At 53.4% G+C, this 26,901-nt stretch overlaps 15 protein-coding genes across 23 annotated transcripts; 7 read left to right on the forward strand and 8 right to left on the reverse strand.

Annotated features, from left to right (window-relative positions):
* Positions 1-379: 379 nt before the first annotated feature.
* KVP18_000195 (uncharacterized protein) lies at positions 380-1,445 on the reverse strand (the record flags this gene model as incomplete). Its single annotated transcript, XM_067951618.1, has 2 exons — positions 380-948; positions 1,040-1,445. The coding sequence occupies 2 exons, from the start codon at positions 1,443-1,445 to the stop codon at positions 380-382; spliced, it is 975 nt and encodes a 324-aa protein (XP_067812900.1).
* A 302-nt stretch (positions 1,446-1,747) lies between these two features.
* Positions 1,748-1,972, reverse strand: KVP18_000196 (uncharacterized protein; the record flags this gene model as incomplete). Its single annotated transcript, XM_067951619.1, has 1 exon — positions 1,748-1,972. One exon carries the CDS (start codon positions 1,970-1,972, stop codon positions 1,748-1,750), a length of 225 nt encoding a protein of 74 aa, XP_067812901.1.
* A 484-nt stretch (positions 1,973-2,456) lies between these two features.
* Positions 2,457-3,044, forward strand: KVP18_000192 (uncharacterized protein; the record flags this gene model as incomplete). The annotated part of the gene is made up of 1 exon (XM_067951603.1): positions 2,457-3,044. The coding sequence occupies one exon, from the start codon at positions 2,457-2,459 to the stop codon at positions 3,042-3,044; it is 588 nt and encodes a 195-aa protein (XP_067812897.1).
* Positions 3,045-3,502: 458 nt separating this feature from the next.
* Positions 3,503-3,921, reverse strand: KVP18_000193 (uncharacterized protein; the record flags this gene model as incomplete). The annotated part of the gene is made up of 2 exons (XM_067951604.1): positions 3,503-3,693; positions 3,732-3,921. 2 exons carry the CDS (start codon positions 3,919-3,921, stop codon positions 3,503-3,505), a joined length of 381 nt encoding a protein of 126 aa, XP_067812898.1.
* Positions 3,922-4,053: 132 nt separating this feature from the next.
* Positions 4,054-5,430, forward strand: KVP18_000191 (uncharacterized protein; the record flags this gene model as incomplete). Of its 3 annotated transcripts, XM_067951601.1 has the most annotated exons (3): positions 4,054-4,298; positions 4,337-4,578; positions 4,631-5,430. In XM_067951601.1, 3 exons carry the CDS (start codon positions 4,054-4,056, stop codon positions 5,428-5,430), a joined length of 1,287 nt encoding a protein of 428 aa, XP_067812895.1. The 3 variants fall into 3 exon arrangements, with proteins under 3 accessions (XP_067812895.1, XP_067812896.1, XP_067812894.1); XM_067951602.1 differs by lacking the exon at positions 4,631-5,430 and having other exon boundaries at positions 4,337-4,610; XM_067951600.1 differs by lacking the exons at positions 4,054-4,298; positions 4,337-4,578 and having other exon boundaries at positions 4,804-5,430.
* Positions 5,431-5,631: 201 nt separating this feature from the next.
* Positions 5,632-7,335, reverse strand: KVP18_000188 (uncharacterized protein; the record flags this gene model as incomplete). Of its 2 annotated transcripts, none has more annotated exons than XM_067951567.1 (4): positions 5,632-5,676; positions 5,720-6,073; positions 6,114-6,297; positions 6,343-6,755. In XM_067951567.1, the coding sequence occupies 4 exons, from the start codon at positions 6,753-6,755 to the stop codon at positions 5,632-5,634; spliced, it is 996 nt and encodes a 331-aa protein (XP_067812887.1). The 2 variants fall into 2 exon arrangements, with proteins under 2 accessions (XP_067812887.1, XP_067812888.1); XM_067951568.1 differs by lacking the exon at positions 5,632-5,676 and adding exons at positions 6,850-7,068; positions 7,129-7,335 and having other exon boundaries at positions 6,021-6,297; positions 6,343-6,785.
* Positions 7,336-8,132: 797 nt separating this feature from the next.
* On the forward strand, positions 8,133-8,495 carry KVP18_000187 (uncharacterized protein; the record flags this gene model as incomplete). The annotated part of the gene is made up of 1 exon (XM_067951550.1): positions 8,133-8,495. One exon carries the CDS (start codon positions 8,133-8,135, stop codon positions 8,493-8,495), a length of 363 nt encoding a protein of 120 aa, XP_067812886.1.
* Positions 8,496-8,748: 253 nt separating this feature from the next.
* On the reverse strand, positions 8,749-11,059 carry KVP18_000184 (uncharacterized protein; the record flags this gene model as incomplete). 2 transcript variants are annotated; one of them, XM_067951530.1, is made up of 3 exons in its annotated part: positions 8,749-9,685; positions 9,714-10,882; positions 10,910-11,059. In XM_067951530.1, the coding sequence occupies 3 exons, from the start codon at positions 11,057-11,059 to the stop codon at positions 8,749-8,751; spliced, it is 2,256 nt and encodes a 751-aa protein (XP_067812883.1). The 2 variants fall into 2 exon arrangements, with proteins under 2 accessions (XP_067812883.1, XP_067812882.1); XM_067951529.1 differs by having other exon boundaries at positions 9,714-11,059.
* A 130-nt stretch (positions 11,060-11,189) lies between these two features.
* On the forward strand, positions 11,190-16,651 carry KVP18_000182 (uncharacterized protein; the record flags this gene model as incomplete). Of its 3 annotated transcripts, XM_067951527.1 has the most annotated exons (3): positions 11,190-11,584; positions 11,625-15,166; positions 15,195-16,651. In XM_067951527.1, 3 exons carry the CDS (start codon positions 11,190-11,192, stop codon positions 16,649-16,651), a joined length of 5,394 nt encoding a protein of 1,797 aa, XP_067812880.1. The 3 variants fall into 3 exon arrangements, with proteins under 3 accessions (XP_067812880.1, XP_067812878.1, XP_067812879.1); XM_067951525.1 differs by having other exon boundaries at positions 11,625-15,300; XM_067951526.1 differs by lacking the exons at positions 11,190-11,584; positions 11,625-15,166 and having other exon boundaries at positions 15,434-16,651.
* A 395-nt stretch (positions 16,652-17,046) lies between these two features.
* On the reverse strand, positions 17,047-18,576 carry KVP18_000200 (uncharacterized protein; the record flags this gene model as incomplete). The annotated part of the gene is made up of 1 exon (XM_067951652.1): positions 17,047-18,576. The coding sequence occupies one exon, from the start codon at positions 18,574-18,576 to the stop codon at positions 17,047-17,049; it is 1,530 nt and encodes a 509-aa protein (XP_067812907.1).
* A 264-nt stretch (positions 18,577-18,840) lies between these two features.
* On the forward strand, positions 18,841-20,724 carry KVP18_000185 (uncharacterized protein; the record flags this gene model as incomplete). The annotated part of the gene is made up of 1 exon (XM_067951535.1): positions 18,841-20,724. One exon carries the CDS (start codon positions 18,841-18,843, stop codon positions 20,722-20,724), a length of 1,884 nt encoding a protein of 627 aa, XP_067812884.1.
* A 1,169-nt stretch (positions 20,725-21,893) lies between these two features.
* KVP18_000186 (uncharacterized protein) lies at positions 21,894-22,486 on the reverse strand (the record flags this gene model as incomplete). The annotated part of the gene is made up of 3 exons (XM_067951549.1): positions 21,894-22,064; positions 22,146-22,348; positions 22,396-22,486. 3 exons carry the CDS (start codon positions 22,484-22,486, stop codon positions 21,894-21,896), a joined length of 465 nt encoding a protein of 154 aa, XP_067812885.1.
* A 998-nt stretch (positions 22,487-23,484) lies between these two features.
* KVP18_000183 (uncharacterized protein) lies at positions 23,485-24,069 on the reverse strand (the record flags this gene model as incomplete). The annotated part of the gene is made up of 1 exon (XM_067951528.1): positions 23,485-24,069. One exon carries the CDS (start codon positions 24,067-24,069, stop codon positions 23,485-23,487), a length of 585 nt encoding a protein of 194 aa, XP_067812881.1.
* A 217-nt stretch (positions 24,070-24,286) lies between these two features.
* KVP18_000198 (uncharacterized protein) lies at positions 24,287-25,522 on the forward strand (the record flags this gene model as incomplete). Its single annotated transcript, XM_067951622.1, has 1 exon — positions 24,287-25,522. The coding sequence occupies one exon, from the start codon at positions 24,287-24,289 to the stop codon at positions 25,520-25,522; it is 1,236 nt and encodes a 411-aa protein (XP_067812904.1).
* Positions 25,523-25,618: 96 nt separating this feature from the next.
* KVP18_000189 (uncharacterized protein) lies at positions 25,619-26,864 on the forward strand (the record flags this gene model as incomplete). 3 transcript variants are annotated; one of them, XM_067951585.1, is made up of 2 exons in its annotated part: positions 25,619-26,244; positions 26,273-26,864. In XM_067951585.1, the coding sequence occupies 2 exons, from the start codon at positions 25,619-25,621 to the stop codon at positions 26,862-26,864; spliced, it is 1,218 nt and encodes a 405-aa protein (XP_067812891.1). The 3 variants fall into 3 exon arrangements, with proteins under 3 accessions (XP_067812891.1, XP_067812889.1, XP_067812890.1); XM_067951583.1 differs by lacking the exon at positions 26,273-26,864 and having other exon boundaries at positions 25,619-26,248; XM_067951584.1 differs by lacking the exon at positions 25,619-26,244 and having other exon boundaries at positions 26,304-26,864.
* Between the last annotated feature and the right edge of the window lie 37 nt (positions 26,865-26,901).

Below are 26,901 nucleotides of genomic sequence, written 5' to 3' on the forward strand. Positions count from 1 at the left end.
GCAGAAAACCTTGGTCAGAGATCTCAGACAGTCCGCCCCGTCACTTCGTCCACCACGGCTGGTTCGACCAAAGATGGTTCGCCCAAGGCTGGTTCGCCCAAGGCTGGTATGTCTGAGCTTCGTATTTTTCCTCGGTCGGCTGGCGCTTGACCGCGCTGCAGACCCGCCGGAAAACCCTTGGGCGTTGGCGGTCATAGAGACTGCACTCGTGGCGACGCTCTGGAGTACCCTGGCGATGTGCAACGCTCGGGATATAAGTATCTGGTTCACACACTTCGTCGTGCTGATGAACGTCCTGCCTTTGTGGACTGGGTACTGCGTCGCACGGCTAAGCCTTTTGTGTTCACGGGAAATGCCGCCGTCCTGATTTCGGGTTCTTTCACGTACGCACCCAGGAGAGGAACCCATAGCCATTCTGGAACATAGTAAACCGAGCCTGCGCGCACAAGTCTTGCCAAGGAACAAGGACATAGCTCGTCGCCAACCGACGAAGGCGTAGCAAGCCGGTACTTGAGTAGTATACCTCGCTGCTCGTGAGCTTCGGGTTTTCCATGGATGGAACATTGTTGCCTTCAATGCAACGGCGAATGTGGGTGCGAAGGCGACTTTCAGGCGATCCCAGCAGCTTGGAGTGCTGGGTCTGACTCAAGTTGAGGACTCGCATCACGAATATCAGGTCACTGGTTCCTCTGTGACCGGGTTGCAACCGCAAATCCTTCACCTTCGACGCAAATGTGGCCGTGCCGCCGAGATTTACAGACTCGAACGTCAAATCCGAAATGGCCTTGTATGCGGCGCTCGGGGCTGCGAACCCAAGCCTCACACAAGCACTCGTGCCCAACTCTGGATCGTTGGCACCGATGGAGAGGTACAGGTCACAAAGACTGCGGCGGGTGTTCTCCGATATCTGGTGGTACATTCCGTGATCCATTACAACCACTTCCAAGCCTGAAATAAATCTATTGAAGATATTACAAGAACATAACATATTCAGAATCTTATTTCAACATGCGACGCCCAGGCGAAGACCCGTCCTCACCTGTGGATGCTTCAATAGACCTGACCGCCACGTTCCCCCCGTGAAGATCCGCATGCAACAGCCCATGTACGAACAGCGACGAAGCCACGAAATCCGAAAAAAGTCTCGCTGCTTCAGGGCTGCTTTGGGAGTTTGACAAGCCAGAGACGTACTCCATAGTGAGAACTTTCGGAGCGCAGAGCTCCGGCACCAGACTGGGTATTCGCAGGCGGACTCCGTTTCCCCGGAGGGGAACCAGGTCCAGCAGCCGCCGCATGCGCTCTCCGTTTTGCCTTTCAGCTCGAAAATCAGTTTCAAGCGGGAGATTGCGCGTGATGGCCTCTATGTAGGGACTGAGGTCGTAGTCTGGAAGGACTTTCCGTAGGAAAAAATTAATTATTCTTATTGCCAACAAATCGGCGACCATTTCCTTTTCGACGTTTGGGTGTTGAACCTTCACGGCCGCTTCACGCTGTAAAGGTTTGCTTTCAATATTTAAAACATGAGATAATTTTCTACGTGTACATGGCCTACCCCATCAGGTAGGGTGGCTCTATGCACCTGTGCGATGCTTCCCGTCGCCAAAGGCACAGGATCCATATCTCTGAACAGCTGGGTCACAGGCTGTCCAAAAGACCTCTCCAGTACGTGGATGATGTGTTTAAACTGAGTCGGTCTCGCACGGGAAAATGTGAAACGACGATGAAATGCGATATCCAAGAAAGTCACCTACCAGTCAACCAGAGGACTGAGGATCTTTTCGTATGCGGGAGGCAACAGCACTCCCTGGTGCCCCAGATACTGCCCGCATTTGGTGAAAATGCCGCCGTGTTTATAGCACACCCTGTATAGTCGTGTGGCGAGACGGGTGTGAAGGCGATTGAGGAGGATCTCGCTGTTCAGCTCGTCCGAATTCCACCGCAGTCGCGCCAGTTGAAGTCGAGAGTCAGCCATTGACACCAGAGCTGGCCGAAGAGCCCCACAAAATCGGAGCACACACCTGGCGCTGTCTATTGGTGAACGCCCTCGGCACTCACATGCAGCGTTCTGGGCGCTCTCCTTCAAGCTGATTGCACGATCGCGTGCGCTACGCATGAAGCGTCTATTAAATTTTGTAAAATGACTGATGTGAGGTTGGTACCGAGACGCACCCGCTGGGGTGAGAACGAGGAAAGGTACTTCGTAAGCCTTGTGAATGAGTTGGGCGCCAAGTGGTCCCTCATAGAAACTGTGATGCTCTGATAGGTGTGAAACGCAGCGTTGGAGGGCTGACAAAGACTTCGCGCCTAGAAACCAACTGCAGCTGAGGGACAAGTGGCGAAACCTAGAATCCCGTGGGCGTCTGCGCACTGGTAAAGGCGGGAGCTTCACACTGACATAATAAGCCTCGGCCGAAGAGACACGTATCTTTGCAATCTATTCCATATTTCTTGTCATAATGCCCGCGAGCAACGCCAGCTATGGACGGTGCTGCGGGGTTTGTCCTTGCGCCCTGGTTCCTGGGTTGGTGTTCTTCTTCGCGGCTACATTTGCCTCTGGGTTCCTTTTCCTCGCCGGAGTCCCTCTGGCCTCGTATATGTCAGCCCCGGTCTGGACAAGTGCGGCCGTGTCCGCTGCTTTCGCAGTGTTTGGCCTGGTTGCTCTCCACGTTGGCACCCGTGATTCGCTGCACTTGTGTCGCCTCGTCTACAAGGTCTACCTGGTCTTGATATTTCTGTTGGATCTTCTCATTCTAGTTTTACAAATCGTCCTCATCGTACGTTTGAAGCAGTCTGACCGAGATGTGCTAAACGAGAGATCCTTCATCTTTGACGCGTATCTCCCCTCAGATATATCCTCTGTGAAACGCGTCATTGGCGTCTCTCTCACCATCTTCGTGGCGCTTAGAAGTTTATACTACCTGTTCGCTTACGCCATTCTAGGGACCTTAAAGAGCCTTGGAGAGGTGCTTCACGCTGGCGGTGATGGCAGCGAGAAGCTTAATGCGGATGCGCTGCTTCGTAGAAGAGGCGAAATCGTTGTATAGTTTTCGATGTGGGGTTTTGAAGAATTCCAAAAAGATAGCAAACGTGATGATACAAAAAGAGGGCGAGCTGAGGATCCTCTCATCCGAGCCTGATTGCAAGTACCACTCATTGGAGCGATCCACTCCCAGCACCATCTCCCACACCCCGTCGCCAGTCGCAGAACGATCATTTCTTGACATCTACAATTGTATCACAGCATCACTGCATCTCACCTCTGGCATCGAGAGGAGTGTAAATCTGTTGAGAGCATTTCGAGAAAGCGAGCGCAACCCTCCAGAAGTTTTCGAAGCCTTGCATCGGCAAAATCAGAGCTGGGCCGACGTAGTTGGAAGGCGTGAGTGAATGCGAGCTGTGTACTTTAGTGGAATCTGACTTTGTTGTCCTGTGATCGTCAATCCAACTGCGGTAGAACTGTGCACCGGCAATGCACACGACATCTCATTTTTGCCCATCATGGCTAACCGAAACGCTTCTCGATTTCTCGATGGATATCTTTTACCTTTGACGTTGGCGTCTCGACGTTGAGGTAATCTTCAAAACCGATCTCTTCGTTGCGACCCAAGACCACATCCAAGCTCAAAAGGCTCGACGCCGGCCCTCCTGGCAGTCGTCTAGCCATGGCAGGTCCCGAGCGCTCATGAAGCAAACCTGCAACGCATGAGGACAGACTAATACACACCACTTACGCAGGGGGGCGTGTAGACCATGAACGGCTCCCAGCATCTGCATTTTGACAGCTTCGGCTTTCTGTAATCTCAAAGGGTCGTCAAGGGGGTGACGGGTGTCCAGTCCAAGACCATAGGGAGGCAAGTCGTCCTTCAGACTTCGATTGACCTCTGTTCGTGAAAGGACGTTCAAGCTATCCGGGATGTGCATGGGAAATTGAGAAAATAATCGGTCTGGTTACACCAGACATGACATACATGATATAGATGGCGTACACAACACCAGACGCTGCACATCTACACTGGGCACAGCAGGAACCATCAGAATTCGTGAATTGGGTGCATGGGCTTCGACACCTACACCCCGCAGCGACTGCTCTCACCAAAGAACGGCGGACCGCTCCCTGCCGTGGAGCCTGCTGTGGAACCAGACAGGTTCGATTACCCGACCGAGTCCAATGGCTTCATGGCCCGAGCCGCGGCGAAAAGTGTGGCGCCAACGGAGACAGCCTTTTACGAGGGGCCCTTATCGGTCCAGCAGCGGGTCTACGACGAGTATAACTTCCGTGCATCGGCGAAGCCGGACAAGTGAGTCCGACGTATGTAGACTAGCTAACTCCTCGCAGAGCTCGTCGGTGGTTCCTCCGCCGTCACTGGATATTCTCAAAAGCGGATCAGGGGTGCGTATTTTCTGAGAAAATCGCCTCTAGCATCACGCCGGAGGCCATCGCCATTGAAGACGCCAGCCTCATTCCACAATACTCTCTGTGTCTGGACGCCTTCTCTGGTGTTGGGGGCAACAGCATATCTATGGCCCGGATGGGCTACGTCATCGGAGTTGAATCCAGTCAAAAGACGATCCGCGATGGTGAGTTGCGTTCCATTCCCTTTTTTAATTAGTCCTCCCTTACCCTTACCAGCTTGCATTAACTCTCGTGTGTACGGCGTCTCCCACCGCGTGGACTTCATCCGGGGTGACGCACACCTTCTAGCCCGCTGCTTTCGAGAGGAAGTCCGATTCGACTGGGCATATCTCAGTCCGCCGTGGGGCAACCAATATAGGCGCTACGGTCCACTGCAGAGCCCGTCCTCGATGAGTGTGGACTTGATCCATGTCATCCGTATATGCCGCCGACTATCAAAAGTGGTGCAGGCTTTTTTACCATACAACATGGATCTCAAACCCGTCATAGAAGCAGGGATGACAGAGGCGTCCTCAACAGATCCGTGGGCGCTGGAGACGCTACTTGACAGGAAAAAGGTGACCGTCGATGTTTGCCAACCACGCAACAAGAGGGCCAGGACTCAGAGCCAGCCTGCAGCTCAGTTGGTTCATCTCTCAGGTCGGTGCCCTTTCTGCCATTACTCTGCAATCTACTCAATTCAAACATACGTCTCAGAGGTTAACGTGGGTCTGAAGTTCCACTTTGGTGCCGTGGCATCCAAATCAAAAACGGCTAACCTTCATTACCTGACAGATCGAGCCAACGTTCGTCGCCAGCTCCTAGCCATCACTGCGCAGTGGTCAGACCAGCCTCCGATGACCACTGGTTTCGAGGAACTCGTGGACAAGGGGTCTGGCGAAGCTGCGTCAGCGGCATCTGCGGTGCTCACCGAAGATGGAAAGGATGAAGGAGAGCTTCCACTACTGTCGGACGCCGTTCCGGGTCGAAATGCAGAACTCGTCGAAGAAGATCACTGTAAATTTATACAGGTTTAACAATAGTAGTATTGGATAATTTTCAAATACCCACTGGAATTCGGCGGACCACTGATTATCCGAATCCTGGAAATCCACAGGTGGTGATTTCGGAAAATGTCGAACCTTCAGCTCTTGAAACTGTGCTTCCTTGAAGGGGACTCTGAAAGAGGTGAACAATTTACCATGAAACCCACTTCTTGAAGGCCGCAAAGTACAAGGTCACTCCGTACGAGAAGAGCATTGACTTAGATTGAGCAGGAACAGCTGAGAAATAATTAGACAACAATCGCTGGAAGTTGGTCCTCACATCCTGTTCCCAACACAACCTCAGGAGGGCGGTAATTGGTTGAACCTGGGCCGGGCAAGGACATCTTCCACCCTTCCTCGTAGATGAAGCCCAAGTCAGTGACAACAAAATCCAACCAGTCGTAAGAACATGGTAGGTACGGGCCAACTGGAGCCATTGAGTAATAAATATGGAACCAATAAAGTATTCATTTCGTGACTTGCCTTGTTGAATTTCTGATTTCTTCAACAGTACGTTCCTGGTTTTTAGGTCGTACCACACCAGATCGAATTCGAAAATGTCCAGTAGAGACAAGAGAATCTTAAAGGAGAGACGCGCGAGGAAGCGTTCGGACAGGCAGGGCGCGTCCGTGACCTGCCAAAAGATAAGACAAAAAAATAAAAGCAATGCGTACAAGATTGTCAAGAGAGGCCAGCATGATCGGCATCAGAGTAGCGTACGGTAACGACAGTCGGCTATCAGTGGTCGACTGCGTCCCTATGCGCCAGATTTCGTCAGGAACCATAAATCGCTGCCTGTCGAGAATGTCTGTCCAACGAATGGTCTCCCAAAACGCTTTCCAGTTCTTCATTTCCAATCTGGAAATAATAAATAAATATTAATAATTATATCCTTCTGCTTACGTCCTTCTATTCTTGTACTTCTTTCGATTTCTACTGTATGTTTTCAGCGCCTTAAATTCGATGCCGCCTTCGCCTGGATAACACACCGCCCATACATCCCCTTCGCCGCCGTATCCCAGCAAGTCCACTACCATGGCCCTTCCCTTGCGTATGGGAGTCAGGGCCTTCTCGAAGTTGGCGCCAGCGTCACGGAGGTTATAGTATGGTTGCGGCGCCTGTCGCACGCCAACACGTTGGGCTGCCGGCAAATCCACAGTCAGAGGGTCGTACCGGATCACCTCGAAGTTCACCACTGGGAATTTCGCGAAGCGGGACGCGTTGCGAAGAGTGACGAAGTCGTCCAGCTTATCGTCTTCCACGTCAGTGATGCGGATTGAAGGGTCGTCCTTTGACAGAAGCATCCGGTACTCCATCTGATTGAACTTGGCAAGAGAGCACAAAAGCTGGAAGACAGTATGGCGAAGAACGTCTTCGGAGAGCCAAATAAATGCAGTCACGCTGCCCTACCACCGCTTGGCACTCCACAGGGCTCCACTCCTCCTCCAGTGCGTGCAGCGACTCCAAAAGGTACGACGTCGGTGGCAGTCGCGGTGGGTTCTCCATAACCAAGGCTGATAGGGGCTCTCGCGAGAGGAGACTGGGCGTGATGCTTGCTGTAAACGGCACAGAGCGCAGGAGTGTTAGGGTAGACCGGAGAAGAGACGGACCGTAAGTCAAGGATCCTGTCTGCAGGATGTAGCGTAAGAATTAATAAAAATTGATGATCGATTTTCCTTTTTTTCGTACCTGAATATTCCACTTTAATTGATTCGCAGCTGACCCGATGTCCAGTTCTGCCACGTAAGGAGTGCACGACGAATGGCCCTGTAGCAAAACCAGCAGAATGCCCAACCAGGTTACATCTGACTCTATCGAAGAAACAACGTCATTGGTCTCCGAGAACACAGGGAGGAGCCCCAATGTCAGGAGGCTGAGAATGTATAGCCGTGGCATTTGCCGATTTGTCGCTGAACCAGCCGAACTTCACAGTGAGCATCATGCAGTGCACGTAATAATATTGAGGCCAAAGCCCTGCCGCATGTGGGTGCGCTGAGTGCCATCAAAATCATCAAACTTCGCAGACTGCTGCTGGACCGCGTGATAAGTATTTTACATCACCATCAAAGAGGCCCTGTCTCACTGTCTTGCTGTATCTGAGTCGCGATCACACACAATATATCCAATTGAAGATGCGTGTTAACAGACGTCACGCCCCAAAAGGCAAGTGGGCGCCACTCATGGCCAGCATGAGCACTTTCGGTCTGCAGGGCCTGCTGACAAGCGGAGGCCACCTGAGTTCCCGAATCTCACCCGTCAACGTCACTGATGGTGCCACGCCATCCACCACTTCTGCTGCTCCCCACACCACTGCTGCACCCGCCCCAGCAACCCCATCCACTTTTGTATTGGCGGCCCTTAGCGTTACAGTGGCTGTCATTATCTTGCTGATTGCCCTTACACTAAAGGCGCGCAGGCGCAGAAGGCCCCCACGCCGTGCAGTGCATAGTCCTGTCTCCTACTACGTCGGATCCTACTGAGGTGACAGCGGGAGAAGCGTGTAAATAGCCGTTGACGTTACCTCCTATTACGTCGGATCCTACTGAGGTGACAGCGGGAGAAGTGTGTAAATAGCCGTTGAAATTGTGACGTTACCGAATCCATCTTAAACCAGCAGCGCATGTCTTTCCTTTTGTAGCTACTAAAGATTTCTGTTCTTCATGAATTTGCGAAAACACATATTTAACGGGTAGATGCGCTTGAGTAAAGAAGCCGAGACTCAATTTATGCCTGTCATTGCCATCATGGCGGGTAGTAGCAGTCTGACGGAGCTGGTAAGTCGTGCATCGACCATGCACCAGGACGCAGCTAAAAAGCTGCTGTCCCTAGCATCCACAACTATTACTGCTCCTGCTTCTCCAACTACTACTGCTCCTGCTCCACAAACTGGTACTGAGCTGCCTGTTCAGTCCGTTGTGATGGTGTCGCTGTTCTTAACTATCATTCTCCTGGCTCTGATAGGTGGTTGCATGCATCTGCACCGATCCTGCAAGAAGAATGGCTGCGCTTACGAGGAGTCTTTAAATCTAGTGACGAACATTTGCTCCACAAACTAGTACTGAGCTGCCTGTTCAGTCCGTTGTGATGGTGTCGCTGTTCTTAGTTCTTAACTGTCATTCTCCTGGCTCTGATAGGTGGTTGCATGCATCTGCGCCGATCCTGCAAGAAGAATGGCTGCGCTTACGAGGAGTCTTTAATCTAGTGACGAACATTTGGAGGATCTACACTCCGGAGAGACTCGCAAATTTGGGTACTATTCGGACCGGATAAATTCAACATGCGTCACAGGCTTGAGACCTGCAAAAAAAATCATAGCCTCGTCCCATCCTGACTCAGAGCCTTATGTGCATTACGCGAGATACTATGGGTGATTCGTTTGGGGATCTCGTCTGAAGGCCGTTCTTCCTTCACTGGTGTTGAATTGCCGCGTTCCTTTTTCAGGGGTGTCGCGCTGTCGGAGAAGGAATCGGCGACCTTGCGTCGTTTGAAGCTTGGCTCGTCTCCTTCTGGAGGGCAGAGTAAGCTCAGTATGTGCTCCCCCGACTCCCAGACCCTTTCCTGTCGGGCTTGCACAAGATCCGTCTTGCGACTGACTAGCATTACTACTCTGGTACCTGTCATGCTCAGCAGAGAACCTGCTAAGCTGTTTGGCATGCTCTTGGGAGGCCTTTGGGGCAACTGTAGCACCCACGAATCAGAAGGTCTGTCGAAGTGGCAGTCGAGCACTCCAACCAGGTGCGACTTGTCTGTGAACATTTTGTCGTTTGTCTCCATCGACTGCATATGAAGTTGGTAGCCGTCAGAGTCAACAACGCGGCCTTCAGCCAAAAGACCCTTCTGCATTTCGAACACCACCACTGATCCTGGGCCTATGACTTCCGTTTCCACTAAAGACGGGTCCGGTAGAGTGCGCCAAGCACCTTCCTGAGGCGCACCCACCACAGGCAACCACGAAGGTAGTTCGTTTCCAGGATTCAGTGTGACTTCTCCCATATCAGCTACAATGCCAATCGAGGTATCCTCATTAGACGTTTCAAGCCTCCCATGCCGCCAAACGACGTCTCCAGCGACGTCAACTGCCACCAGCACAGACTGGTGCGGATCCATCTTGCCCACAGCGCCACCCATCGTGACCTCCAGTCTGACCACCTCCTCGTCCCAAATGAACGGCAGTGAGATAAAGTCCCACCCGTCCCCCTCGATCAGCCAATATGGCATACCCTCGGTCAGGCATGACGCCACCAGCCTGCATCAGATTAGGACATGTCACCCACAGCAATTCCTTCACCAGTGCGTTCTCCTGTGGAAGTCCCGCAAGGCTCAACGCACAATAGTGAGGAAATATCCCGTAAGGCGTAGTCGGCTTTGCCTGAGGTCGGAGACATTCAGGATGCAACAACTTGGGCAGCTCTACCCGTCGACTTTCTCTGCGAGTGAGCGGCGTCACATTGTCGAGATTCGGAACGGTCAGTATAGCGTCATCGGGGTTCTCCTCAGCGAACTGCAGAATACCGTTCGACGAGCAGTAATTGTACGGAGTCCTCATGACGTTTCCGAAGTACTGCTTGTACTCAGCACGAGCGAGCTTGGCTTGTGCGGACTTCGTAGACGACTCCACAGTCTTCAATGTCGCTGGACATGGCCATCTATCTAAGAAGTCTAGCGCAGTGTCTAAGAAGACTGCCATTTTCCCCTCATCCACCTGCAGCTCAACCCACTCTTGACCTGCGATGGTCTGGATCCGCCTGTTCGATACGCCGCACCTCAGTAACTCGGGCCGTCGGCAAGACGAGAACCAGATGTAGGCGTGCCACTGACTTTTCCGCTTCAACTGACTCAACTTTTGAGATGCCGTTACTGGGGCTCTTGTGAAAGGGAGAGGCTGTGAGGGTAAACTCGAAGCATTCGACTCGGGCTCTCTCTCCGTCGTCTCCCTGTGACTGCAGGGCGAGAGTTTACCGCTTGTGCTTCTTGACTGAGACAGCACATTCAGTAGAGCACTATGCGGTATGCCCAACGCTCTCCCTGTCGTGATGAAATCCTGCTGCAGTATCGACCTCTCGGTGAGCATATCATCGGGACTTCCCTTCCGGCGTTTCATAACGCCGTGCCTGTAGCTGACGACCTCGCGAATGCCTATGGCTTGTGCGTTTCGCCTCCCAGCCGGAGGAAGGTACTCGGTTGCAGACTCATTTAATTTTGGAAGAAGCCACTGGTCCAACCAAGCTGGAAGTTCAGTTCTATCCAGCTCCTCCAATAGTCCTGTAGGAATGCCGCGAAATACTTCGTTACAGGACGTTGGCCGCTCCGGCACGTCCTCAGCGTCGGCTTTCTGTCTGGCTAGAACGATAGCTAGCGTCCGACCACCATCAAGAGCCCTCAGGGTGACCGGCGTGTCACTTTCATCTGCGATGCCTGCCAACGACATGGGTGATAGAGGCTTCTGGATTTTATTGCCACCCAACCCCACTGTGCTGATTAGCCTTTCTAGCAGCTTCAGCTCCTTCGCGCCATAAGCAAAGCACTTCATCAGCTGAGGAATATCTGTTGGGTTGCGGTTCTCCCCTGACAGGCACTGAGCGATCGTGGACAAGGCCTCAGATACAGATACTTGGGGCATTCACAGCGCTTTTTAGGAATTCAATCACGTCGCATCTAGTAGCAGCTCACTGCGGCGACTGTTGCCTGGGTTGGTCTACGGTTCACTCGCCACATTCAACTGACAATTTGCTGCTTAAAACTGGAGTGCAATGAATGGCGTGGTACAGTTGTTCAGAGACCTCACAGCCAGCATTGCGAGGTGGCACTCGGCCCCAGCAGACGCCCGAATGCTGAACTTGCTGCGGTTCATGCTGCAGAGGCCCTTGGCGGACGATGAACTGCTGCATGTGGTTGGGTTGCTGGCCATCTTGACTCTGGTTCCATACCGAGCGTCATTTTCCGGCAGGACTCTCGAGCAGTACAGGTACCAGTGCAAGACCCTTCTGCTAATGGCCTACGGAATACTGGTCGATCGCCTGCCAAATTGGAGGGAACCTGTGAACTCGCAGCTGGCGGAGGACTTACAGGCCCTCCTATGCCTTATTCGCGGTTGCGATGGTAGTCTGAGGTTTTGTGAACATCGCATGAGCCTGCAAATTCCGAGGTGAGTGTGCGGCCTTAGATTATCCTTTCATCCTCTGCAGGTTTGACATCGCTCTTATAGCGATGTGTGTGCATGTTGCCGTTGAAGGGCGCGAGCGGATCTCCAAGGTACACTACGTTTCGACCTATTTGCGTAGCGTAGAAACTCCTGGCCACGGGTCCCAGCAGAAGGAGTTGAGTGCCCTGGCCCGTGGGGTTACGACTACCTCTGACTTCGTGCCGCGGTTTATGAACATGAAGGTGTCGATGGAGTCCGTCCCCTTGCTGTACCTCTTGGACTCTCTGGATAACCTGGACTTCTCCCCTACGGAAGCCACTCGGCTGGCTGACGGGCTGCGGGATCTGCTGGCCCAGACGCCTGGAGCCACGCTCAGCCTGCTTCTCCCTCCCCTGCTGGAACTCTGTTTGGCCGTGCTCCCCTCTGAGACTGTTCAGCGCGTTGGGCCTCATGTCCGTCCGGAGGACTGCCTGCAGATGGAGCACCTGCTTCTGGCTGGCTTCCAAAGTGGAGAAAGTCTGGCGTTTTCCTTACTGGGCCACCTGAGAGTCCCGACAGCCATGCAACCGATCCACACCGTACTCCAACGGAGCGCCATTAAGTGGCACCCCTCTGCCCCCAAACTACTTGCGATTGTGTGTGAGAGCTGGAACTCGTTCAGCTACGACAATCTGTTGCTCTTAGTCCAAGCACTGGCACTTCACTCGTGCTGGGAGCTGTACGACCAGGCTGTCCTTCGCCTCTTGCTTATCTACAGTCACCATCCAGATGAGAAGGCGATCGTTGATGTACTGCAGTCGTCTCCGGCTCGTAGTGCGGTCATTCTCTGCTTAACCTGCGCGTGTCTCAACAGTGGGGGGGCAGACATCACATGGGTGCCTCCCAAGAGCTGGGCTGCCTTCCCGTCATCAAGGTGCCATGTAGCCGGAAGCGCACATAAATTTCTGAGAACTTCATTGCTCTACCGAGATAGGGAGTCTGATTGCCCGCGTGACGTACAAGACCTCTTGCGCCCCGCTGCTGCGGGAACCCTCCTAGGGCTGCCTTCGCAACGCCGTCCCTTCCTCTTCGCGGCTTGCCTATACATCTTTGCGGAGGGTTTTGGCCGCATGACTGACGTGGCCTTCCGAAGCACTAACAATCCGAAGAAAACTGCTCGTTCTTACTCGGACCTCTGCCTAATTCTTTTCAAGCAACAGCCAGATCTCTTGGATGACTTGGCGCATACCTGCTTGGAGTGTCAAGGCCTGCTGCAAGTTACTACGTCTGCAGTGATCACTGCACTTCGCTCGGCACTTCCGCCGTACCATCCGTTCCTCCGACTTGACTTCAAAAGAACGAAAGACATAGGCCTCTGTCGCTTGCTGCTGCTCACCCTCCTCTTCCGACTCGGTAGCAGTCGCGTTCTCTGCAGTGTGGTTGAGATGGATCCTGTTCGAGGGTCTGTCTCCAATGCGTGTACGTGGTCGACGCAGACCATCCTGGACAGCTTTTCTCCCACTGTACTGGCGGACGTGACCCTGAACTGCATTAGAGGACTTCGAGTAGATGTAGATCTGACGCTTATGCGCTCTTCCGTGCTTGCAGCCTTCATTCACGATTGGAACGACATTTATGCCGACAACCCTCACGTCGTCGCCGCCAACCCAGAGGTATGCCTGGGCCTGCTAAAGACGAGGATGGGTCGGCAGTGGCTTGTTCGACAGGGCGCTCTGAATTGTTTTGAGGCGGCTCTGGCCGCGGTGGTCCATCGAGGTATCGCTCGCGCCGCGTCCAGCCGACCGGGGGCTGGAGAAGCATTGGCCACGGAAATTACGGCGTCTACTGCGAGTTTCTTCGAGGGGCTGTCGCCTATCTGCACTCGATGGCGGACCTACATCGACACTGTCAGTCTTATCCAAGACATCTGCCTCACTCCGTTCGAGGCTGTGCCTGCCCTTCGACTTCTGGTCAACGTCGAGGCCCCGTGGGTGCCTGACGGCCCCGGAGTGTCCAACGTGATGGGCATCGCGCTCAACTGCGACACAAGGCGGCGCGTGGGACTATTGCCGGTTATTCTACTCCACAAGAGGCTTGATGCGCTGTTCACTTCCACGTCATATTCTCAAGTGCAGGTTTCACTCGAATCGCTAAAGAATCTGGCTGCTTACACGGGGTGCTCCCAAGACGCCGTAGTAAACTCAGTCCTAACCAGCTGGTCAGCTATTGATGGGAGTCTGCTGGATCTTCCACCGCTGTCGCATCCCAGCCGCTTCGCAAACAGCATCCGGCAGGAGGCGTTCGCCGAAAGCTACAATCATATCCGGCGTAGAACACTGGACAAGTCCTATCCTGTCTACGCCCAGGATACCCACACGGAGCGACCTGCCGACCTCGGGGTGACGGCGCTTATCAGCGTCCTCGATCTACTGAGCCCGCAGTACTGCTGCGGCACTCGTCTAGGCGCAGTTTTCCTCTCGCTCTTGTCTGGGCAGCAGCACGCGCGCCACACCTGCTCCTTATGGACGGCTATCGGTCGAGCTCTGCGGAGTCGGCAGCTGTCCCAGATCGCTTGGCAAGCGCTATTGTTTACTCTGATGCACTACTCGCTAGCCGACGAAGTGGAGCCGCTGCCGTCTCCGGCCGTAACCTGCAATCGGTGCATCAAGCCTCAAACAGGAATATTCGACCCTGCACCGGCAGTATCCAAACCTGAGAAAACCGTCACACAGGTGCGGGTTGTGCTGCTTCTCGTTCATTTCTGGGGAACCGCGTCAACATTGGGCGTGGAGGACGTATCGTCCATTCCGACTGGTACGGCGCTGCGGGAACTATACAGTCGGTTTATTCGTGAACGTCTTGAGGTGCCCGGCATTCTCAAGGCGTTTGCCAAATCTGCTGATCCGATGAGTGCTTTTCGTCTCAGGGCCCGATTCAGGCTGAATTGCCCTGAACCGGAGAGGTGCACTAGGCGCCGAGTCTCACTTAGCCTAGGTTTGTCTTCGAAGTCGAATCCTAGCGTCTGTGCTAACACCTTTCTCACTCAGGCAGACTTCCGTTGCCTACTGAAGCTGTTGCAACTCCTCGCCCTTGCAGACTCCGCATGTCCAGTGCTGTTGCCCAGCACAGCACCAGAGCAGGATATCAAGGTTCGCAGTCGAAAATGGGTATCCGCCTCCGCGGTTGCCCAGGTTACAGACCCCAACCCTCGAGCCGACTTACTGACTCGTGGGGATTCCGTGGTCTATCAACTATCTCCGCACGAGGAAGCGGTCAGCCCCGTTGTCAAGGCACGCGTGAGTGCCTGGACGGCGTTCGTCACGTCGATTTGGAGGTTTCGCCCAGGCCTCGTTGGAGTGCTACTGGAATCCTTTCCATCTCATGAGTCGTTCGCGGCCTCCATTGCGGCAGCGAAAGTCGCTCGCTCCCTACAACCGGAGATACTGGTGGATCCTCACGCCCGCCTGATTACACTTGCACTCTCGTCCCTCCAGCTACAGAAGGAAACCTTCTGCGGTTGGATGCAATCAGCTGACGTGTTGTTTTGGACTCATACTTCGCCGTTCAGTTTGAGCATGGAAAACTTTCTGCTGATGATCTCGTCAGGTGAGGGAGTTGTGAATATCAGATTCAGACTGCTTACTCCTTCCTCTTTTCCGTACTCCGGATACGTTTTTGGAATTCATCCCTCAGGCCATCACCATGCTAGATTCTCCTGTGAGCGTTTGGGTAGAGGCTGAGCTAGCACGCATCGCCAAATCAAAGGCAGGTAATCTTCTTGTGGCTTGGCAGTTGGAACTGCGACTTGAAACTGCCAAGGTACAGGGTCATCTCGCTCGCCTCTTGCAGAACATAGGCGTGGAGGAGGCGGAAATGCACCCATTCAAGCGTGTTTGCGCAGTCTCCGACTACCTTGTGAGTCTCCAACCCCAGGAGCAGAGTTACGCCGAGCACCTCCTTCCGTCCAGACTGCACGACGTATTCCTTGGTACGTTTGAGAGTTCTTTCCGGGAAAAGGCAGCAGAGGCATGCGACGTCCCCGAGAAACCCACCCTTCGCAATAGAATGTTCAGGTCAAAGTCGCCGCTGTCCAAAGCTGCAACCTCCAGCGTCAACTCCGACATGCTCACGGACGTCAGCTTCGAGCCAGTGTCCTCCGTCATCGAGTTCGCATCGCGAGAAGGCTGTGGGCAGTTAATTGGCGCTCGAGGGGCCTCCGTCCGAATAATGCAGTCGGCAGCCAAAGTTCCTTTGCTCGTGGAGTTCATCAAACAGCCGGACGCCGGAGGTTGCGAGTCACTCAAACTGATATTCAAGGCCAGAGATGACCTCCGAACTGATCAATTGGCAGTGCAGTTCATAGAGATTTGCCAGGCGGCCTTCCACATGAACAACCTGGACATCAGACTTAAGCCGTACAAAATAGTCCCTCTTTCCACCAATGGCCACCCTGGAGGCGTTATCGAAGTGGTTCCGGAGGCCCTGTCCCGACATCAAATCGCCCAGAAAGGGTACTCCTCGCTCACGGAGTACTACCTGGCTGAGCACGGCCCTCCGGAGTCACGCGGGTTTGAAAGGGCTCAAGACAACTTCCTGCGCTCGCTGGTTGGATACGGAATCGTCTCCTATCTTCTCCAAATCAAAGACCGACACAACGGCAACCTGCTATACACAGCGGACGGGCACGTACTGCACATCGATTTCGGATTCCTCTTCGACTCTTCTCCTGGCGGGGATCTGGGATTCGAGAAGGCCCCCTTCAAGCTCACGTCCGAGATGGGGGAGCTGTTGCTGGCGGGACCCAAACCCCGCTCCCGCGTGTTGCGCTTCAAGGAGCTGTTCGTCCAGGGATTTTTGGCTGCCAGGGACGCTACCCACCTGCTAGTGCCTCTTGTTAGGATGATGATCTACTCAGGTCTTCCATGTTTCCGAAAGAAGAGTTTAGAATCATTCCGGAATCGGTTTCGCCCAGACCTACCCAAAACCAAGGTAATCAGGTACATTGAGAAGCTGATCGTCAAGTCGGGCCACTCATTTAGCACTAAAATGTACGACGTCGTCCAGAACCTGCAACAGGGGATTGAATATTGAAGTGCGTGTTGTGTGCGGAGATGTCTATCGTCATAGCGAGAGAGATGTCTGTCGTCATAGCGAGAGCATTGTTCATTCATTAACGTCGCATCGATATCTCGATGGCATCTTTCAGCGGCAGAGCCGACACCGCTTCCGACATGCCGCGCAAAGATTCTTGAAGGTCCTCCTTCAAGGACTTCGAATCTGACAAGATCGACACGGGGCTGTCTAAGGTAACAGTAGACAGTCGACTGCCACAGTTACTGCAACAGAGAGGCAACGACGTTTCCCGTCGGAATCGAGTGGGCACCTCCACGATCCCTTGTTTGGGCTGCCTTGTAACGCGAGGACAGAAGTGGTTCATGTTTTTGGATTTTTGAATTTCGAAGCTTCGACGCGCCTTTTTGCGACCCTCACTCGAGTTCCGTCAACATCAGTTGAATTCGCCCAACGCGACTTACAGCCTGCTGTAGGCTCCGAAATTGCTCCACTCTACCTTTATGAGCAGCTAGCTCCTCCGAGTCAGCTGGCAGCCGGGCGTAATGCTCGCGCAGGTCCTGAAGCAGTTCGCTAATTGAAGTGCGACTCTTGGATGTGCACGTCAGCCGGGTTGCATCCCATAAGGCGTCTTTGAGCTTGAAGTGCACGAAGAGGGCGCTGTCAGAGATTGGTTGGCTTTCTAAGGGGTGCAGTTCATCCAGTTTGTCTTGGAATGCTTTAAACACGGCTTGGCACCCTGCCTCGCTCGTCATCGTATCGTCACTCAACTCCAACAATTCAACAATGGGCAGATTGTAGGGTTCCAGCGGGGCAGGCTGCCTAACAGACGGGCTCTGAACCGGTTCGTAGCGGACAACATCTGTTGCTAGTGGCCCTGGCACCTCCACTCGTCGAAACGCGTCACCATCGAAACACCAGCGAGTCCCAGGGCTGAACTCCGAGGGAACGAAGTCCAGCGCTAGCATGGGGCCTAGCTTCTGGATCGTGTGCTCTGCAATCGCGTTGATGTAGAGCGAAGGCCAGACAAGCTCGTCTGCTGCAGACGAATGTATCTTCTGTGCCAGCGCCACCACCTCATCTACCATCAACAACGAGAAGCGAAGAATTTCCGCCGCGACGGCAGACTGCAAGTGCGGTACGTCTCGGTAGAGCGTGCTGAAGACGGAGCCAACGAACGATTTCGCCACCAACTGTGACTTCTGGGCCCAGGCACCAAGTGGGAAATCGGAGGAAGCAGTGGGAGGCACTCCGAACAGGAGCTTAGTTGTCGTAGGAGGGGGGGGAAGTTGCAACGCTTTAAACACCTCCTGATTGTTGCAGAGGTCCACTAAAGGCTGTAGATTGGAAGTGTCCTCCAGTAACGGCCATAGCACGGCCAAGATCTTCTCCTTGAAACATTTCTTGTACCAGGGGAGGTCCGTGCGGCGAGGGCGACAGCAGAGGTCAGTTTCCTTCCATCCGTCGAACTCACTGGATCCGCAGGTCTGAAACCAACCGATTATTCCTTGCAGTCTCGACCGGAAGGTAAGAGAGGTAACGCGATGGTTGCTGCGAGCATAGCACCCAGGTGCGTGTTGTGCCTGGGCCGCAAGAATCGCGCGGACGTAGTATGAGGCGAAGGATGTCGTTACAAATCCGACGTAGCGATTCAGAATCCGTAGCGACTCCTTGCTAGGCGCGTTGTCACCAAACCGCGCCATTACCAGAAGCAGGTGGCTTTGCACCACATGTCCGTCGAAAACGGACAGGCAGTCCCCCTCCATGAGAACGACTCCCCGCTCGTCAACAGCGTCTCCTGCCGTGATTCTCCGCATGGCATCTCCAGATCCCGAGGCCGCGAACTGCGGGATCTTAAAATACTCCAGCCCACTTATAGGCTCAAGGAGAACCTTCGGATGCTTCGAGGGTCTTTCTGCTGGAGCCGTGCGCCTCTTAAGTTGCATAAAAAATCCAGGGATTCTTGGACTCCCGGCGGACAACGCTCACAATGATTTACTTCAGTGCACCGAAAAGCTCCGCGTTGGGGTTTGTAAGGCTTCCTGATCATCTGGCTGCTCATTGCTGCCTGAACTGAGTGTCTGCTCAAGCTCCTCTTGAGATAAATTCCGCCCTTGTGAGTGGACACCACACATGTGCATACGCGTAGAGAGCCAGCCACTAACGTTGCCCGGTTTCAAGTCCGCACAGTTGAATTTAGTGATTTCCCAATGGACGTTGATCAAGGGTTCTCCCAGTTAGCAGAAATGCTTGCCCACCTGCAGGCTGAACTGCACGGCTTCGAGGCCACCATACAGAACTACGGGCATGTCGTGGGCAAGGAGAAAGCCATGATGAGTTCGCTGGTCAGCCGCATGGGACAGGTGCATCAGGCGGTGGTGGATGGTGGCAACCGCCTCAACCACCTCAGATGCCAACCTGTCAATGACGGTCTCCCTGCCCATATGGAGCAGGTATACTCCTCGCTCCAGATGGCATACACGGAGTGCATGGCAGTTAAATCTGACACGGCCGCATTGACGTCCACCCTCGAAACGTCCACAGACGAGACCCAGGTCATACTACCGCCCTGCGAGGATGGTCTGCCTACCATGCTATGCTGCGACTGCGGCACCCCTATGACGCCTAACCCCACTCGACGATGCATGAACTGCCTTAAGAGCGACATCGACATCACGGAAGGCGTCCAGCGCCACGTCATTCTGCAGAAGTGCAGTGGGTGTGATCGGTGGTGCCGTCCTCCTTGGCTGACTCTGAAACCGGAAAGCCCTGAGATGCTTTCTTTTTGCCTGAAACGAGTCCGAAACCTAGACAAGGTCAAGGTAACGGAAGCCAAGTTCCTTTACACGGATCCCTCCCACAACCTCATTCGTGTCCGCGTAGTGGTAGAGAAGGAGGTAATGGGAAAAGCGCTCCTACGCCAAGGACTCACCATCGAGTTCAAGCCAACCAATCAGCAGTGTCGTGAATGTGCGTTGGCATGGACGCCTCATTCATTGAACACCACCGTTCATGTACGGCAGCGCACTCCATACAAACGAACGATACTTTTCCTCGAGAATGTGGTTCGGCATGCCGACGCCCACAAGAAGTCGATTGCCATCAACAGCCAGACAGATGGACTGGATTTCCACTTCTCTGGTAAGAACCCTGCTGTGAGGTTTGCTGATTTTCTCCTTTCGAACTTCCCCTGCCGTAAAATGGAAAGCGCAAAGCTCCTGACCCATGAGGAGCAGAACGCCACTGCCCACCTAAAGCACAGCATCGCTGTGGAGATTGCGCCGATCTGTAAGGACGACCTCATCCTCATCGGACCGAAAACCTGCAAGAGACTTGGAGGAGTCCCACCCATCCAGCTCTGTACGCGTGTCGGCTCGCAAATCGATATCATTGACCCGTTTACGCTACGTGGAACCTCGCTCAAGGCTAAGGATTGGTGGAAGGAAACTGGTGCCTACGAAGTCATGATGACAAAGAGGGATCTGACGGACTTCGTGGTTCTAGACACAGAGGAGATCGCGCTGAACGACGTAAAAACCACAGGTACTGCGCGTCGATATCTGGAAGGCTCGAAGCGCAAGCTAGAGAAGAGCCAGGCGCAGAGCGTAAGCGTTCTGAGCTCTCGATTTCCGGGATCTGTGGTACCGACGGGGAAGTTTAGGCTTGTCGAATTGGAGCTAGCTCGGGTGCAAGACTTGGGCCAAAACGACGATAGGATAAGAACTCGCACTCACATCGGTCTACACATCAAGGTTGGAGACATCGTGAGCGGTTACAATGTGCAGAATTACAACCGAGGCAACTGCTACAATTACGAGGGTATTGAGGAGGCCGACCTTGTCATGTTCCCCGTGTTCATTTGCCGAATCAAGAAACCTGAGGAGGCATGTCTGGACGTGGCAGCCTGGGACTCGCAAGCCATCTCGTCCTCCGCCTACAAAGAGAAGGCTGCCTCCATGGCCGATGTGGCCAGGGTACAGGACCTTGATTTGGACGACGTTATGGACCCAGAGGATTTCGACAAGATGAACGCCGAGTTGGAGGACATGCTTCGGTCCATGACGCTCGAGTCAGGGCGGAATGAAACTTTTTAGGGACGGAGAAAGTTGTGAGGTTGTTGAGTCGAACTTTAGAGAGATGGAACCTTTTTTTTAGGGTGAAGGAAATCGATGTCTGAGAGGGACCTTCCACTTTCAATCCACCACAATTTAAAGAGAGTGTTTTCGTACACACTCCAGCATAGCGTTTATTAAACTCATTACGCTCAGATCTGCTGAGGATCGAGGGTGCAACTCTCGGTGATCAGTGTCTAACTGTATAAGCCTTTGTTCTAGTGCGTGGAGATGCCGAAGTGAGGCCAGACGGTTCGTTTCCAGAGGCGTTTCGTTGTCCTGAAAAATTATTATCGGTGGGTATGGTAGTAACGGCTTACGCATATGTACTTGGAGGCTAGGTGTCGGAAATTAATCGCTTCGTTGATAAACTCATCCCATTTCAAGCGGAAGTTCCGCCGAAACCTGGCACAAGTGAAGACGGAAATACTACAAGATCCCACCTTAGAGGGCTCACGTGGTAGCGACGGCCTGCTACAGTGGACTTGATTAACATGATGGGTCTGAGTCTGTGTCGTTTCCGTCACCCACCTGTGCGTCAATGCTGTATGCAGGACATTGGCGAACCCGAAAATATCCACATCGAAGCTCCACGGCTTCTCTTCCCTCATCTGCAGAGGTTGCGACTCTTCGTGGTGGAACTCAGAACCGACAAAACCGCGGACACTATAATCCATCATGGGTGCGTGGCAATCAATGGACCTCCCCCAATCACAAAGAGAAAATCGAAGTCGCTGCCCCAATGCCTGTACAAGGATGTTGTCCATTCTGATGTCGCAATGAATGATACCTGCAAAGATGTAGGTCTACTTTAAAATGGTTGGCATACCTTGCGCATGCGCCATCATCAGCTGAGGCAGAATGGCAGAAGCCAACATCAATCCGAAGGTGTCGTGCAACTTGTTTGTCTCTCTGGAATGAGATCCATTGAAAGATATCATCAGAAACAATAACACACTCAACTCAATAAAAAGTACTCATACAAAAAAAAAGGTCTTACATAAATGTGTGAAGCTTGTTAACGGCAAAGGTAAGGTTGACTGCGGCAGTGTAGGTGCTTTGCAGGCAGGAGGCCAACGGCGTCCCCGCGTCCCGGCTGTCGAAAATTAAAATGATAACATCAGCGGGGGGTGTAGAAGTGACGTCTAAGCCTACCCATGCCGGTCGGAACCTGTAAGCAGCACAGTGTGGAAGGGAATGGTAAGCCCGGTGCTGATTGCGGGGAAGGTTCGGGGATAAACGCTGACACATCTAGTCAGCATGTGGTGAGCATGCAGCTCCCGCAGGGAAAAATCGAATTTAGAGGCCTGCAACTTCCATATCTGCCGAAAAATATTGAAGAAATCATTGGAAAGAAATCCAAAGGAGTAGAGATTAATTAAGGGAAATAAATTGCTGCTCACCTGTACCTTGCCACCCTTAAGTAGGACTCTGTAGACTGTTCCAGAATTCCCACAACCGAGTCGTCTGATGTCACAACACCAAAGGACCCACTTGAAACTTATTATCCCACTTATAGCATCCGTCACCACACATCTGCTTCGACCAGAGCATAATCTCATAATCATGTCTAGACCTTCCTTGTTGATTCTGCGCGTCTCCAGGCCTAAACACAAAAATTAAAAACAGTGTAATGCAAATAGAAAGACCTACCAGCGCCGGGCACGTCTCCGTACATGCGAAGCAAGTAGCCACACATTTCTTTCCGACTTCTTTTCGAATAGGGGAACACCACCCCATCCATGCAAGGCGAAGAAGATTCTTGCGTCTGCAACGAAAGTCACGCGCGAATAATTGAACGGGAGTGCAGTTGCGCAAAATTAGGATTCCTTACCTTGAGAGTAGGCCGGATCTTCATGGCCCTAGTCTTGAGCAGTGAAGTCAGTTTCCGAAGTTTGGTGGAGTGATCTGCGAACATCACCAGTTGACGACTGAAAGATGCAACTACCGTGGGTGACTTGGGCGAATCAAGTTCCTCTCTGTAAAACGAGTGGTGACTACAACAAAAAAAATAAAACGGTAAACAAAACTAAACAATGAGTGGAGGTACCTAGCAATCTCATCCCCATTGGACCCAAAGGCTTTGTCGGCAGACGGAGACGAACGCCTTTCGGATTTCCGTAAAACTCGCTGTAAAGAATGAAAAGTTGGAGCGGGCACATTCGTACCGGCACAGAGGGCCATCTATCGCTCGATGCGTCTCTTCCAGGCACCTGGTCTCCAGTCGCATGCAATGAGTGCATCATGGTCAGATTGAGCTTCTTGAGAACTTCATCATTCTCAGACCGGCAGCGTCGCCGTCTCTCCTCCTCAGAATCCTCCCTCGGAGAGGGGGTACAGGGAACGCTCCTGGGTCTGCGTCTTTCCAGACAATGACTGGAAGAGTTTAAGAAGGAAGGGACGTCGGGTAGGAGAAGAGCAAGGGGGGACGCGCTCTGGGGCCTGCACACGTGAGGTTGACGGCTTGACGCCCGAGGCCGAGCTGACGACGCACTGGGGGCCCTCGATGCCTGAGGTTGAAGGCTCGACGCCTGAGACCGAGCGACGCCAGCCGGACCTGACGATGCTCGAAGGGTGCATGCAGGAGATCCAAAAGACAGGTCAGCCAGGGTTGGTGAGGCTGGGCGTGCCACGGAACAGTCTCTGGGCTTCGCAGACTGCGGTTCATGAGGCTGACGACGCGCAGAGGCGCGTCCGAAAAGCACAGAGATCAAGCCGGGACCACCTTGGCTTCTGCGCACTCTACCGAGTCTCTCGTTGGTGAACGAACTGGATCGGGAACCAGGAGCACGATTCTACAATATAAAGTGAAGATGCGAAAATATTCAGCAGCCAAAAAAGTTTGCTCACCGGAGGCGAAGCTCGGTGGGGCCTCAACGTTGGGAGCCAACGATCTCCTGTAGCCCTCGCACCTCGCAGTCTCTTGGATGCCTTGTGCGTCCATTTGAGAAGCGTCGAAGGGGTGTCAGCTAACCACGTGGTCTTTGCAGGTGGAGACGACTCCATCGTGCCCAGCTTCTGGCTGAGGCACCTGCGGGAATCCTTGGCAACTCTTTCCTCTGGAGGGATCCAGCCAGCAGCGAATGGTAACCCTGGAACCAGCAAGGATGACATCTGAGTGGTATCTGGATCCGTCCTCAAAGCCGACTGCGAGACCTGAGGTATCTCCTCTCCGTGACTGGACCGAGTGTTACTAGACAGCCCCTTCCACCGCACATTACGACCTCCCTTCACCTCCACACCGTCTCGGAATTTACCGAATCGAGCGTTGTCCCCCTTGCGAAGTCGTCTGGGAGCTCGTGGAGATTGTACATGAGGGAGGCGCATTGACACCTTCCACGAAATGCACTACGCCGGAGATTAAATCAATATTTACCAAAACGAAATATAATCTTAGGATTATTTCGAAAAAAATAGTATTTCATCAATTTTTCTGTTTACCGATCGCAAGGAAATGAAAGCACCAATTCACCCAGCCGCCAACAGGTCACCAGTACCTTGCCTACAGTACTGACTCACCACCAAACTCATCATTTTCGTTACAATGCTGACTTGTGTCGACTCCCAAACTTCACAAGTTGCCACCTCCTTACTGCTGAGCACTGGCATCTGCGTGGCCGGCCACGCTAAAACTGTAACGTGGCACGCAGATGAAGTTGGCGGATTGCCCATGGCGACTGTGACCATTCCACCACCTCAGACGGCTGCTGTTCCACTTCCGATGGCTGCTGTTTCACCTCCGATGGTGGTGCAAGCGGCGCCACCACTGATGGTTGTGGAACCCGTACCAGTGATCACTCTGTGGGCGAAGCGTGTAATTTCCGATTCTCCCTTAAACTTAACCGCCCCACTACAGAATAACACCAAGAAAAGAACTAACACCAAGAAAAGAACCACAAAGGACACCAAGAAGCCGTCAAACGAGAGCTCCGAAAAGATATCCGAGACCACAAAGCTTACCCGTCACAGGAAGCCCCGCAGGCAGAAATTGGCCATGCGCCGCCGCCGTGTGTGGGCGCCTTCAACTCCCGACAGTGAGATGGCGTTCTCAACTCGCCACATGCGTAGAAGCCGGCGTGACGACGATGACCTGCTTCTTGGCAGGCTCCGAATGAAGGCTGGCACACGGAACAGGGGAACTAGGAGGGCTTTCGACATGGGCGGTGAAACCTTTGCGATGCCTGCGGTATCGTATGGCTCTCCGCTGCCGGTTCCATCTTCAACTGATACATATTTGCAGCCGAATCAAATCGTGATGCCTACGCCCTCTGCCCCGTCACTTCCGCTTGTGGCTGATTCGCATCCCTCCGCCCCTCCCTCCGCCCCGCCACACTCACCTGTGGCTGAATTGCCTACCACTTTCGCTGCCGCTCGCGTCCAACCCGCCCCAGAGGTGGTCACATTAATAGAGTTCGAGGAGAATGATGGATCAGCGCCTGAGATAGAAGAAATCGTTTCCGACAATAACCCCGCTGCGAACATCACGCACTACGATAGTACGGATAGTGCAGAAGGAGTCCAGCCTCGACTTCTGGAGCAGATACCCGAAGTGACTCGCCGTAGACATCGTGTGGAGGCGCCGCCTAGAGGTCCATTTGCCTCACCACTGGAGCCGATATCTGAAGCGCCTCGCTGTAAACCTCATCCCAATGCCGAAGTCGTTGCCCAGTATGGGAGGGTCATCAAGCAGCTTAAGGGAACCATCACCAGTAGGTACCTTTCGCGGTTCGGTTCAGCTACGCCTCGGGGAGTGTACCCGGCTTCCCACATCCGAAAGTGATTCGTTTGTCGTCCCTGATAATTTTAGTGGCACCCTTCGTGAACTTTCTCTCTAAACGCCTGAACACAAGTTGAACACGTGATATTCTGCTTTTCTATGGGAAATTCCGTCGGACTGGACGTCACCTCCAACGTTGTCAGAGCTGCGGTATGTCTAAAAGAGGAGCTCCCGCCCCCACAGTGGAAACAGGCACTCGACGCCCTGGTCGAGGGTGATCTATGCCCTCAATACAGAGACGAGGCTCTTGTACTGCGGTTCCTGTCTCAGGTGACACTATGGGGAGAGCACTACCGACGAGTGGCAAGTGGACAGCTTTTCTACCTTTTCATCCTGAACATGCAAGACGTTCCACTGGCGTTGGGGCGGTTCGTCGACCTGATTCCTCAAGGCCAAACAGTGCGGTTGGCCCTGACTGGCAGCCACAGGTGCAACTTGAGGAGCATGCTTGAGACGCTTCTCATGCCGGCACGACCAGAGGAGACGCCGCACAGACGTTTGCAAAGTGAGCCTTGCATGAGCCCCTCAAGTATGATCGACGATGTAGGACCCTTTCAGGTCGTGTTTTGTCAGGAGATCAGGTGTCTTCTTGCAGCGCTTAACTTTTTGCAACTGGATGGGAAAGCATTTTTCAACTACGAGTGTACCTCCAGACCCATGAATCGAGTTGGATGCGCGCCTCCTTCAGAAGAGAACTTCAAACCGCAACCGGCGCAACTGGATGAGTGAGTTTCGTGGTTGACGCTCACGCAGGCTCTACCCCTTCCTTCTGGTCAATATTAAAATGGGAGTGTCGTTTCACAAAGTCGACTCTGCCGAGGATTACCGGCGTGTGGGAGGCTCAATCATAGGTGGCGGCACGGTTCAGGGACTGGGGTCCATGCTCTGTCCTTCCGCTGGCCGCTCCGTGTTCGATTTATTCGTTCTCGCTCAGAAAGGTGACAACGCCAGTGTAGACATGTTGGTACGGGACATCTATGGCGGCGACTATTCCCACGCCGGTCTATCAGGGGGGACCATCGCCAGCTCCTTTGGTAAACTGCAGCCGGGACGCGGAGAACGGGCACCATGCGAGGAAGACTACGCGCGCTCCGTGTTAACCCTCATGTCCTACAACACTGCGCAGATTGCTCATTTCAACTGCCAGCTGCTGGGTCTAAAGCGCGTCCTCTTCGTTGGCAACTACTTGGAGTTGCCTGGTTACCTGGCCAGCCTGCAGCACTGCTTGGACTTCTGGGGTCAGGGAGACTGTACCACTGTTTTCTGTCGCCTGGCACCCTTCCTAGGAGCGATGGGCGCTGTGGTCCGTTCCGAAGGCATGTTGAACAAGTGTGTGAGTTGTTGATACATTTGACTTCGTTGGAGACTTCCGCTCAGACCAA

This window comes from the organism of the source record quoted next, assembly GCF_019968955.1.
Source record: "MAG: Porospora cf. gigantea A chromosome Unknown PgA_NODE_137_length_34480_cov_327.164, whole genome shotgun sequence".
Taxonomy (NCBI): domain Eukaryota; phylum Apicomplexa; class Conoidasida; order Eugregarinorida; family Porosporidae; genus Porospora; species Porospora cf. gigantea A.